We start from the raw sequence: 13,446 nt of genomic DNA on the forward strand, positions 1-13,446 counted from the left end.
TTTTTTTTTGAGTTGGAGCCTCACTCTGTCGCCCAGGCTGGAATGCAGTGGCACGCTCATGGCGACTGCAGTTTCCACCTGCTGGGTTCAGGTGATCCTTCTGCTTCAGCCTTCCAAGTAGTTGGAACTACAGGTGTGCACCACCACACCCAGTTAACCTTTCTTGATTTATTGTAGACACGAGGTCTCACCAAGTTGCCCAGGCTGGTCTTGAATCTCTGAGTTCAGACAATCCTCTCACCTCAGCCTCCCAAAGTGCTGGGATTAAAGGCGTGAGCCACTTCACCTGGCCAGTTGATGTATTCTCTAAAGAAAATGTTTAAAGTGTATCCAATCCAGAAAGCTCTAATATCAATCTTTGTTTTACAAGCACAAATTTATGTCAATAAGAAATTGTCATTCATCTTAATACATCACATGTACTCTGATGATTAAATAGGGAATAAAACCCTTAAGTTTTATTGTGTTAACGCTGAGCAATAAAAATACAACCCTACCTTATTTTTTTAATTTATTCACTTATTTTTGAGTTGCTCAAGCTGGTCTCAAACCCCTGGGCTCAGGCAATCCTCTCACCTCGGCCTCCCACCGTGCCCAGCCTAACCCTACTTTAAAATCATGTATTCAGGCCGGGCTCAGTGGCTCAGCCTGTAATCCCGTGCCTTTGGGAGGCTGAGGTGAATGGATTGCCTGACCCCGCGGGTTCGAGACCCGCCTGGGCAGGCGAGACCTCATCTCTACAATAAAATCAAAAAATTAGCGGGGCGTGGTAGCACGCACCTGTAATTCCGGCTACTTGGAAGGCTGAGGCGGAAGGATCGCTGGAGACCAGCAGGTCGAGGCTGCGGTGGCCGGGAGTGGCCACTGCACTCCAGTCTGGGCGACAGAGTGAGACTCCAACTCAAAAAAAAAAAAAAAAAAATCATGTATTCAGGCCGGGTGTATTGGCTCCAGCCTGTAATCCCAGCACTTTGGGAGGCCAAGGCGAGAGAATTGCCGAAGCCTACAGGTTCGAGACCAGCCTGGGCAACATGGTGAGACCTCGTCTCTACAATAAATCAAAAAATTAGCCAGGCATGGTAGTACGCGCCTGTAGTTCCGGCTACTTGGAAGGCTGAGGCGGACAGATCGCCGGTGATGGCCATGAGTATGCCACTGTACTCGAGCCTGGGCAACAGAGTGAGACTCCGACTCAAAAAAACAAAAGAGTAAAAGTACAACTTTTAAATTAATGAGGAAAACAATAGGAAAAAAATACCCAACAGATCCAAAAGTGGGCAAAAAAAAAAAAAGAGAGAGAAAGAAACATATAGAAGGAAGGGTGAATTAATTAAAAGCATAATAGATTTTAAATACAATTATAACTATGTTAAATTCACAAATAAGTCAATCAAAAATTTAAGGCTACCAAAAAGAATTGTAAAATAACCTAACCATATACTATTTACAGAAAAATGTACGTACAACAGAAAGACTAATACACACACACACACACACACACACACACACACACACACACACACATAAAAAAATATGGAAAAAGATACACCATGTAAATATTAACCAAAAGAAAGCTGGTGTACCTATGGTCATATCAAGACTTAAGGCAAAAGCCATTAGAAGAGATAAAAAGGTTTAAAAATGACTAAAAGGTACAAAATATGATGTAATTATTCTATATGTATATGCACTTAATAACAGATTCAGCTGGGTACAGTGGCTCATGCCTGTAATCCCCACATTTTGGGAGGTGGAGGTGAGAAGACTGCCTGAGCCCACAGGTTCAAGACTAGCCTAGGCAACAAGGTGAGACCTCATCTCTACAGTAAGACTGGAGTTCAGTGGCACGCTCACAGTCACTGCAGGCTCGACCTGTTGAGTTCAGGCGAAACTTCCACCTCAGCCTTTCAAGTAGCTGGAACCACGGGTGTGTACAACCATGCCCCGCTAATTTTTTGATTTATGTAGAGAGGAGGTCTCGCCATGTTGCCCAGGCTGGTCTCCAACCCCTGGACTCAGGCAATCCTCTCGCCTCAGCATCCCAAAGTGCTGGGATTAAAGGTATGAGCCACAGTGCCCAGCTGATCACTATCTTTTAAAAGACCTGTTATTATAAGATTGTCAGATGTCTGAGAACTTGGATTTTGGGAGGGTTCCTAAACACTCTGATAATAGTAACTCACTGTACTCAACTATGTGTACAAGTAAATGTGGTTTATGCTGAACACTTTCTTTTCCTTCTGTCTGTCTGGGATTTGGGTTCAAGCTAAGAGAGTGCCTTTATGATAAGCCTGCAATTGAATCTATAGAGACACTGAGTCTACTGAGTCCCCTGGCAGATAACACTTCACACGTGTTGTTACAACTCACTGCTGGGGGAATCAAGCAAACCCCATGTGACTCCACTGGTAGACAACTCTTGAAAACTTATGCCTGGTTTCCTCTGGACTTTGCTCTATGTGCTGATCCTTTGCTGATCTTGCTCTGTATCCTTTCACTGTAATAAATCTTAGCCATCAGAATGACTATGTTGAGTTCTCCTAGTGCATCATCTGAGGGTCATGCCCATTTTTCTCAAAAAACGCCGAACACAGCACTGTGTGGGCAAGTGCACTCATAAATCACCCATCATGATATAGGCAAACATGCTGAATCTCCATGTTTTTGAGAAAAATCAAAGGAAATATAAGTAAATGGAAGAATATACCATGCTCATGTGTTAGGAGACTCCTAATCAAAAGATGTTAATTATTCCAAATAGATCTATAGATTTAATTCAATGTTAATTAGTTAATGTTAATTAGCTTGATTGAACCTTTCTATACTGTATACATAGAGTAAAACATCACACTGTATTCCATAAATAAACATAATTGTTATTTGACAATTAAAAATAAATAAATGAAAGTATCATGCTAAGTGAAACAAGCCAGACACAAAGGTCATATATTATATGATCTCAGTTACATGAAATGTTTAGAATTAGCTAATCCATAGAGATAGAAAATAAAGTGGTGGCTTTCAGGTGCTGAGGGAAGGAAGGAAAGAGGAATGACTGCTATTGGATACAAGATTTCATTTTGATAAAATGATAAAAATAATCTAAAATTAGATAGTGGTGATGGTTATACAATTCTGTAAGTATACTAATAATTGTAGAACTTTACATTTTAAAGGACTGAATTCTATAGTATGGTAACTATATCTGAATAAAGTTATTATTATTATTATTATTATCATCATTTTGAGTTCATTATTATTATTATTTTGAGTCAGAGTCTTGCTCTGTCGTACAGGCTGGACTGCAGTGGGATGCCTGTGGCTACCACAGTCTGGACTGCTGGGCTCAGGCAATTCTTCCTCCTTCAACCTTCAACATAGTTGGAACTACAGGCATGCAACGCCATGCTCAGCTAAATGTTTGATTTATTGTAGAGAAGAGGTCTCACCAAATTGTCCAGGCTGGTCTCAAACCTCTGGGCTCAGGCCTTTTGCCTCTGCCTCCCAAAGTACTGAGATTATAAGCGTGGGTGACCACACCCTGCCAAAGTTATTATTTAAATAAATTAAAATAAAATAAAATATAGATGGAACAACCAAGATATCTGGGGAGGGAGAAGAGAAGGAAAACAAAGTGGAAGGCCTTGCTCTACAGAATATCCAGACTTATTATGAACCTACAATAAATAAGAAATGTGATATTGGTTCAAGGATAGACAAATAAACCAACAGGATAACTTAGAAGGCCTAGAAATAATAAATCCATACACAAATTGATCTTGATTATGATAAAGATAGCACTTGGAATAGTGGTGAAAGGACAGTCTCTAATAATGCTGAGACAATATAATGAATAGCTATATGTAAAAAAAAAAAAAAAAAAGTGAAATTGGACCTTTACTTTATCCCATACACAAAAATCAATTCCTGCCAGGCGCAGTGGCTCAAGCATGTAATCCTAGCACTCTGGGAGGCAGAGGAGAAAAGACTGCCTGAGCTCAGGGGTTGAGATCAGCCCGAACAACATGGCGAGACCTCATCTCTACAACAAATAAAAATTAAACAAAATTAGCCAGACGTGGTGGCCTGTGGTTTCAGCTACTTGGAATGCTAAGGCGAAAGGATCACCTGAGCCCAGGAGGTCGAGGCTGCAGTGGCCGTGAGTGTGCCACTGTGCACTCTAGCCTGGGTGATAGAGTGAGACTCTGACTCAAAAAAAAAAAAAAATCAATTCCTGGAGGACTATAGAGCTGACTATGAAAGACAAAACAATAAAGCTCATGGAAGATAATATGGAAAGTAACCTCAAAATAAAGGATTGAAGAAAGGAAGCACTTATTAAATAGGGAACAAATGTCATTAACCATACAGGGAAATATTGCTGAAGTTTATTATAAGAAGTCTTTTCATCAAAAGACACCATTGAGAGTAAAAAGCAAACCACAGAAGAAAAAATGTTTGCAACCATACAAATAACAATGAGCTCATACCCAAAATATACAAAAAAAGTTTACAAATTAATCTAAAAGACAGATACTCTAATAGAAAACAAGAGACTTGAATGAACACTTCACAGAGGATATCCAAATAGCCAAAATATATAAAAAACTGCTATCCTCACTATCAAGGAAATGCAAATGAAAACCACAATGACACTGTATGCCTGTCAGATGTTAAGATTTTTTTTCTTTTTTTTTTTTTTGAGTTGGAGTCTCACACTGTCACCCAGGCTGGTGGGCAGTGGTACGCTTCTGTCCACCACAGCCTCAACCTGCTGGGCTCAGGTGATCCTTCGGCCTCAGCCTTCGAAGTAGCTGAAACTGCAGGCATATGCCATCACACCTGCCTAATTTTTTTATTTATTGTAGAGATGAGGTCTTGTCAAGTTGCCCAGGCTGGTCTCGAACCTATGGGCTCAGGCAATCCACTCGCCTTGGCCTCCCGAAGTGATGGGATTACAGGCGTGAGCCACTGTGCCCAGCTAAGATTTTAAAATTAACACTAACAAGTGTTGGGAAGCACGTGGAGCAACAGGAACACTCATATGGTGCCGGGTGGAAGTGTAAAATGGAAAACAGTCTGGCATTAGCTACGAAAGTTGAAGATAAACTACCCTATGACCTAGCAATTCAACTTCTAGGCACAAATCTGAAAGAAATATGTGTGCATGTATACCAAGAGACATTGAAAACACACAAGAAAGATTCACAGGAAAACCACAAATGTTCATCAACAGTAGAAAAGAAAATAAACTGTGGTATATTCATATAATGAAACCCTATATAGCTATCAAACTAAACAAACCACAGTGACACATTACAGCATGGATGAATCATAACAAATAATATTTTCAATAAAGCAGCCAGATACTGAAAAGTATATACTGAATAAATTTATAAAAATCCCATGAACTCAACTGTAGTGTTTAAGGAAACACACTTAGATAGAAAAACCATAAGAAAAGCAAGGAAATGAATACCATACAAGTTAGGAGAACATCTCTTTGAACAAGATGGTGGGATAATGATTGTTAGGAGGCACTAAGGTCTTCTGAGGAGCTAGCAGTTTGCAATTCCTTGGCCTAATAGTGGTTACTCAGCTGCTCTCTTTGTGATAAGTCATTGAACAATAAATATTTTTTGCATATATTTTAGTTTATATTTTTAAATCATTACAATTAGAAAGCTTAAAAAAAGAAGGCCGGTGTGGTGGCTCATGCCTACAATCCCAGCACTTTGGGGGGTGGAGGTTCGAGACCAGCCTGGGCAACTTGGCGAGACCTCACCTCTACAATAAATCAAAAAATTAGCCAGGCATGGTGACAGACGCCTGTGGTTCCGGCTACTTGGAAGGCTGAGGCAGAAGGATCACCTGAGGTCAGCAGGTCAAAGATGCAGTAACTGTAAGCATGACACTGCACTCTAGCCTGGGTGATGGAGTGAGACTCCTGCTCCAAAAAAAAAAAAAAAAGAAAGAAAGAAAAAAGAAAACAAGGTGAGCACAGTGGCTCATGCCTGTCTGTAATCCCAGCACTTTGGGAGGCTGAAGAAGAAGGACAGCTTGAGGCCAGGAGTTTGAGATAAGCCTAGGCACATAGCAAGACCTTGTCTCTACAAAAAAATTTAAAAATTAGCTGAGAGTGGTGGTACATGCTTCTAGTTCCAGCTACTTAGGAGACTGAGGCAGAAGGATTGCCTGAGCTCAGGAGGAAATTAGCTGAGAGTGGTGGTACATGCCTCTAGTTCCAGCTACTTAGGAGACTGAGGCAGAAGGATTGCCTGAGCTCAGGAGGTTGAGGCTGCGATGAGCCATGACCACACCAATGCACTCCAGTCTGGTGTGGAACTCTGACTCAAAAAAGGAAAAAGAAAAGACAAAAATAAGTAAATGTTAAGATTAAAATCTAATATATGCTGGACCAGATTACTTCTCAAGGCATTAGCTACTCCCTGATAGGAAGTAAAGGTTTTAAATGACATTTGACTATTTGAGGAGTGGGAGGAGTCACGGCCAGGGAATACAATATTTAGGGGCATACCATGTTACAATAGACAGATGCGTGTTGATAATCAGAAAGCTGAGATAGAATATTTGAAATATTTGATCAAGTCAGACAACAAATCACTCAGGGAGTATAAGAGGACAGTCTAATAAATTTAAAGCTTAAATTATGTGCTTGCCTTCCAACTCTTTTTTTTTTTTTTTTTTTTTGAGTTGGAGTCTCACTCTGTCACCCAGACTGGAGTGCAGCGGCTGCTGCCTGACCTGCTGGGCTCCGGCGATCCTTCCGCCTCCGCAGCTGGAACTACAGGCGCGCGCTACCATGCCCGGCTAATTTTTGATTTATTGTTGAGATGAGGTCTCTACAAGTTGCCCAGGTGGGTCTCAAACCCGCAGGCTCAGGCAATCCCCACACCTCAGCCTCCCAAAGACGCGGGATTACAGGCTGAGCCACCAAGCCCGGCACCTTCCAACTCTTAACAATGTCACATTGCCTGCTACCTTGGCAAACAACAGAAGGGAGAAGTATGGAGAAAAAAATAACCAAAATATAATTTACAAATTATGTTCCTGGGTATTATCTTTATATGTTGGAAACTGAAGTCAGACTAACAATAAAAATGTTTTACCTTTAAGCAGATTTAGGTGAAAAACTATAATTATTTTAGGTAATATGCTCAGAACTCTCAATTGAACATACATTTGTAAAATTCCCATTTATCACTTAAAATGCTATTGTGTTTAGTTAGATACTATTTCAACTCAATTTACAGAGCTAGATGTATTAAGAAAGCCTACCTGCAATCTATTCACTTTTTGAGCTTCTTTCAAAGATACAACATGTCCTTTGTTTTCCTGTACCATCATTTGCACTTGATTCTTCAGTTCTTTCACCTCTAGTTCCTTTTGATTAAATATGACTTCATCAGCAGCAAGAGCACACTAAGAGGGAAAGAAGGCACAAGTAATACTCACTACAGAAAATACTAGATAGCGCACGCCTGTAGTTCCAGTTACTTGGAAGGCTGAGGTGGAAGGATCGCGGGAGACCAGCAGTTTCAGGCAGCGGTGGCCATGAGCATGACACTGCACTCCAGCCTGGGTGACAGAGTGAGACTCCAACTCAAAAATAAAAATAAAATATAAAAATAAAATACTCAAGACCCCCATAATACCAAAAACAGTAATTTGATTACAGTTTGATGATATCTTATAAATGTTTCTTTTTTTTTTCATTTGCAAGTTTTTCTGATTTCTTTCTAAGAAAGGCAGAATCCGGCCAGGCATGGTGGCTCACGCCTATAATCCCAGCACTTTGGGAGGCCAAGAGGAGATGATTGCCTGAGCCCACGGGTTCAAGACCAGCCTGGGTAACTTGGCAAGACCTTATCTCTACGACAAATCAAAAAATTAGCCAGGTGTGGTGGCTCATGCCTGTAGCTCTAGCTACTGCGAAAGTTGAGGCAGAAGGATCACCTGAGTCCAGCAGGTCGAGGCTGTGGTAGCCTTGACCATGCCACTGTACTCCAGCCAGGGCAGCAGATTGAGACTCCAACTCAAAAAAAAAAAAAAAAAAAGGCAGAAACCCTGGAGAGGACCTATCACTGCAATTACATAGAAATTAATTACCATGAAGACAAAAAGATTGTCCTGATTTTTACTCTCTGCATGTGAAAGACAGCTAATTTGTTTCTAAAGTACATGCAATAAGATGTTTACATTTGCTAGAACTGCTATGAGATTTTAATGTGGGTTTTTACAAATCAAAGAAGCTATATTTCCCAATTTACATACAGTTATGGTATAAAAATGCATTTGGGCATTTAAATAAAGTATACTTGGTAATTTTGAATACTTTCATTACTATAAAGAGACATATTTGAACGTGTCTTAAAACATGGTTAAACAGTTTCACTTCTTGGTTTCTGATGAATTTTGTCTGTTTTTAAGTAAACTTACTATATATAAATAATTACAAAGTAATTTTTTAAATTAAATAAACAGAAAAAGATGATCATCTGTCAAAGGCCCACTTCATTCCACACACTGACCTCATATTTTTAAAAATCTCACTAAACAAACATGGTGCCTTTTTCATGAAAAAACTAAGGCTCAGCGAGAGTTAAAAAATCTCTTCCCAAGAAGATACAGCAGATGATCCAAACTCCTGAGATTTGACTGCAGGGCCTACCTAGATTCCAAGCCTGTGCTCTTTCTACAAAGCTACAGAGAAAGCCAAGAACAAGTAGCTGACTTGCTAAAATAGTGAGTGTTCACTTTACAAATCTATCTATCGTCTGTCTATCTATCTATCTATCTATCTATCTATCTATCTATCTATCTATCTATCTATCTATCTATCTATCGTTGGAGTCTTACTCTGTCACCCAGGCTGGAGTGCAGTGACACCCGCACGGCTACCACAGCCTCGACCTGTTGGGCTCAGATGATCCTTCCACTGCAGCCTTCCAAGTAACTGGAACTACAGGTATGCGCCACCTCGGTGGGCTAATTTTTTAAATTTATTGTAGAGACAAGGTCTCACCAAGTTGCCCAGTTTGGTCTCGAAACCCTGGGCTCAAGCAATCCTCTTGCCTACACCTCCCAAAGTGCTGGGATTACAGGCATGAGCCACTGCACCCAGCCTACGAATGAAATTTAATTCATAAAATGTAGTATATGCATGACTCTTCAGAGATGGCACGGCAGAGAACAGGCTTCTGCACTGGGAACTAGTGGCTTGAGGCCAGTCCTAATTTTGCCACAGCTTCAGGGTGGGTCTGTGGGCAAGCCCCTTCTTTTCTCTGCTTGGGATCCTTATATTACCAAATGAGGAGGGAACACAAGATCCTGATGGTCCTTGTAAAACTATGTGGTTATAAACTATGTGACTTCTCTCTTCTGTAAGATAGAACTCATTAGTTAATATCCTCTTACTATGGGCAATGAGTTGCCTAGTTGATAAATTTAAAATATAACAGCTCTCTCAATTATGTATATTTAAATACTTTTACATATGCTTATAACGGTTTTATGTTCGATATATTTATGTTCACATATTATTCCTGTGTCCAAATTTGGAATTAAAAAAAGCAGTAAAGTCCCTTAAGAGATATTTTTGAACTGGTGAATGTTCCAATAATTGACTAATGGTTAAAAATCAACATTCCAACACTACCTGGCAGCTTCAAAATAGGAGGCGATGGTAACTTTAACATGGCGCTGACTTAAGTAGCAATAATCCAGCCTCTATTCCTTCTGTAAGATGGCCCAAAAATCTCATCTTGACTAAGAATGTTTTAAATAACTGCCTGCTTGCCTAACAGGCTCAAGAATAACGGAACTCACAAAAGAGAAAATCACTGCTTCCTGCATAGGCCTGCTGGCAACTTTGCCTAGCAATCTCCCTAAGCAGCTAGGTTTACACCAAGCTGCCTTCACAGTAACCCCAGGATGTGTCTCTACCTAGAACTACAGAGTCCAGTTCCTTCGCTGCCACTGAATAGTCTAAACACAGGCAGGGGAAAAATAAATCAGAGATTTATGTAAGCTGACTTAATTTATTAAGCCTTACTACAGGCCAGGCATCCTTCTCATTTATGGGAATTAATGTTTTAATATTTATATAACCCTACTAGGTGGGTGTAATTATTTTCATTTTACAGATGGGGCAACTGAAGCACAGAGAGGTCAAGTATTCGCCGAAGGTCACACCGCTAGTAAGCAAAGGAGGAAGGATTCAAACCTAGGGAGTGTGGTACTCAAGTTCTTAACCACTGTGTTGTTCTGCCTCTCACAGACAAACAGAAAAGGAAATTTAAAAAATCATTTTTTGGTCGAGCATAGGGTTCACACCTGTAATCACAGCACTTTGGGAGGCCAAGGTAGGAGGATTGCTTGAGCTCAGGAGTTTGAGACCAGCCTGGGCAACATAGCGAGACCTCATCTCTACAGAAAGAAATCAAAAAATTAGCAGGGCAAGGTAGCATATGCTTGTAGTCTCAGCTACTCAGGAGGCTGAGAAGGGAGGATTACTTGAGCTCAGAAGTTCAAGGCTGTGGTGAGTCACAATGGTGCCAACTGCACACTAGACTGAGCAACAGAGTGAGACATGAACTCAAAAAACAAAAAAAGATTTTTTAGTGAGGCGCAGAGACATACACCCTACAGTGCGCTTCGGAGGTTACTTAGGAGGAAGTGGGAGAATCACGTGAGCCCAGGAGTTCAAGTCTAGCCTGGGCAACACCATGAGAACCCCACCTTAAAAAAAAGTACACACCCAGCCGGGTTCGGTGGCTCAGCCTGTAATCCAGTGCCTTTGGGAGGCTGAGGTGAGTGGATTGCCTGAGCCCGCGGGTTCGAGACCCGCCTGGGCAGCGAGACCTCATCTCTACAATAAATCAAAAATTTAGGCAGGCATGGTAGCACGTGCCTGTAATTCCAGCTACTTAGAAGGCTGAGGCGGAAGGATCGCCGGAGCCCAGCAGGTCCAGGATGTGGTGGCCGGGAATGGCTACCGCACTCCAGTCTGGGCGACAGAGTGAGACTCCAACTCAAAAATAAATAAATAAATAAAATAAAAATGAAAGGGACATACAAACTACAGAATGATATTGATCATTTCTCCATTTGCTATCCAGTAATACCCAAAGATTACTAGTCCTATTCCTGCAAGATCCCAGACAAAATTTTTTAAATAGTGGTAACACCAAATGTTATGTCTCACTTTGAGATTCATAATATACAGAGGGTGCCAAAAAAGGTATATACATTTTAAGAAAGAAAAAAATTGTATTAAAATTGTAATAATATATACTGATTAAAAAAAAAAAAAAAAAAAAAAAGATGGCCTAGGCATGGTGGCTCACACCTATAATCCCAGCACTTTGGGAGGCCGAGGTGAGAGAATTGCCTGAGCCCGTGGGTTTGAGACCAGCCTGGGCAACTCGGGGAGACCTCATCTCTACAATAAACAAACTAGCCAGGTATGGTGGCATGTGCCTGTAGTTCAGCTACTTGGAAGGCCGAATGGAAGGATTGCCCGAACCTAGCTGGTCAAGGCTGCGGTGGCCGTGAGCATGCCACTGCACTCCAGCCTGGACAACAGAATGGAACATCAACTCAGAAAAAAAAAAAGATGAATACAAGTCACGTTTGGTTTCTGCAATTCATATTGCTACTATACTCAATTCAACTTTGAAAAATATAGATAACATCTCTTTAAATGTGCATACATTTTTTTTTTGTATCCTTGGTATACATTAGCACTTTCAAAGTCTGAGAAGCCTTGCAATTAAGAAATCTGTTTGCTGGCATAAAACTGAGATTAACAAAAAAAAAAGAGAAGAGAAAGAAACTCGTTTGTTTTTTGCGATCTATCATTCCCCCAAATAATCTGATCATGGTACCTTTTTAACAGCAAGACTGCTAATATCTTTAGAAAGTCGTAATCTAGAGTGTATAATCTAGAGAAATTTAAATCTAGTTTCTAATAGATGGAGAGAGGAAATTACTACCCACCCTGCCCAAGCAATAGGTTTTCTTTTTTTTTTTTTTGAGTTGGAGTCTCACTCTGTCGTCCAGGCTGGAGTGCAGTGGCACACTCACAGCCACCACAGCCTCAATCCGCTGGGCTCAAGCGATCCTTCTGCTTCAGACTTCTAAGTAGCTGGAACTACAGGCGTGCGCCACCATGCCCAGCTATTTTTTTATTTATTGTAGAGAAGAGGTCTCACCACGTTGCCCAAGTTGATCTCAAACCCCTGGGTTCAGGCAATCCTCTAGCCTCTGCCTCCCAGTGCTGGGATTACAGGCATGAACCACCACATCTGGCTAGCAATGGGATTTATGGGTTTCCAATTTCAGTCACCTTAGAAGGTGAAAGAAAAGCGCTTCCTAATACCAACTTCTATTTGCACCCCAAATTCAAGTTTCCAACTGCCCATACTTCCTATTCCACGAGGTTTTTAAAAATTTTTATCATAAAGATGTGGGGTACATTTCAGAGTTAAGTATACAAACATTGATCATGCAGGTCCCCTTGTTGATGAGGCATGCCCCTCCCTCCCCTAGCATTCCCTCAACTGCCACTCCCATCCCCCACCCCCCATCCAAATCATTCTACAAAAAAGATACCTGCACACGTATGTTTGTTGCAGCACGAATACCACCAGTTTCTTATACTAATGAGGAAGGGCCTGTTCTACCTAAGGAGTTAGTACCTTTCAAAAAAATGTTTTAAAAAGCGCCCCAAAATTATTTTAAAAGTATTTCTCTGATGTTTATATTTTAAATATTCAAGACTTTGTAACACAAAAGCAGTTCTCACTGTGTTCCACAAAGACCCTTCAGGCATGTCTCTTAGACTCTTTTAGTGTCCAAGAAGTCAAAACCAATTTCATAATAATACTAAAACCGTATCTGCTTGCTTCATCATGCTGACATCTGCACTGATACTGCAAAAGCAGCAGTGGGTAAAACTGCCAGCTCCTTGACACAAATAAAGAAAGTGACACCAAACTGTACTAGTAGTCATTCACTGCCATAAACAGTACAAACAAATGCCAGCTTCACTTAAGAATGTCTTGATGGGGCAACCCCTTGAGGTCCCCTCCCATTCGGGGAGCCTTTCTGTCCTCTCAATAAATTCTACTTTCTAAAAAAAAAAAAAAGACTGTCTTAATGAAACAAAATAAAAGTTACTAACCCTTAACCCTTGAGAAAATTTTTTAAAAATATTCTGTGCGACAAAATAGGAAGTAGCACACAGTATTTCTGCAGCACACGGAAGGGTGATGGTTGTCTGTGGGCAACAGCTCAACTAGCTGCTTATTTCATGGGGTATTATTGTTACTCTAAAGAATGACAGACAGACTATGGTTACTCAGACTTGGGTATGTGGCAGGCATTTTCTTGGAAGTGAGAACCCATCATTTCAAGGAAAAC

At 40.7% G+C, this 13,446-nt stretch overlaps 1 protein-coding gene across 3 annotated transcripts in view; it reads right to left on the reverse strand.

Annotated features, from left to right (window-relative positions):
* The window catches only part of KIF27 (kinesin family member 27), a 98,888-nt gene that overhangs the window by 69,346 nt on the left and 16,096 nt on the right, over nucleotides 1-13,446 (reverse strand). For all 3 annotated transcript variants that reach the window (XM_008072544.2, XM_008072543.2, XM_008072545.1), the window contains exon 4: nucleotides 7,300-7,443. In XM_008072544.2, coding sequence (XP_008070735.1) covers nucleotides 7,300-7,443 — 144 coding nt within the window. The remainder of the gene's footprint in view (nucleotides 1-7,299; nucleotides 7,444-13,446) is intronic.

This window comes from Carlito syrichta, unplaced genomic scaffold (assembly GCF_000164805.1).
Source record: "Carlito syrichta isolate Samal-C Ts95f unplaced genomic scaffold, Tarsius_syrichta-2.0.1 Scaffold315331, whole genome shotgun sequence".
Lineage (NCBI taxonomy): Eukaryota > Metazoa > Chordata > Mammalia > Primates > Tarsiidae > Carlito > Carlito syrichta.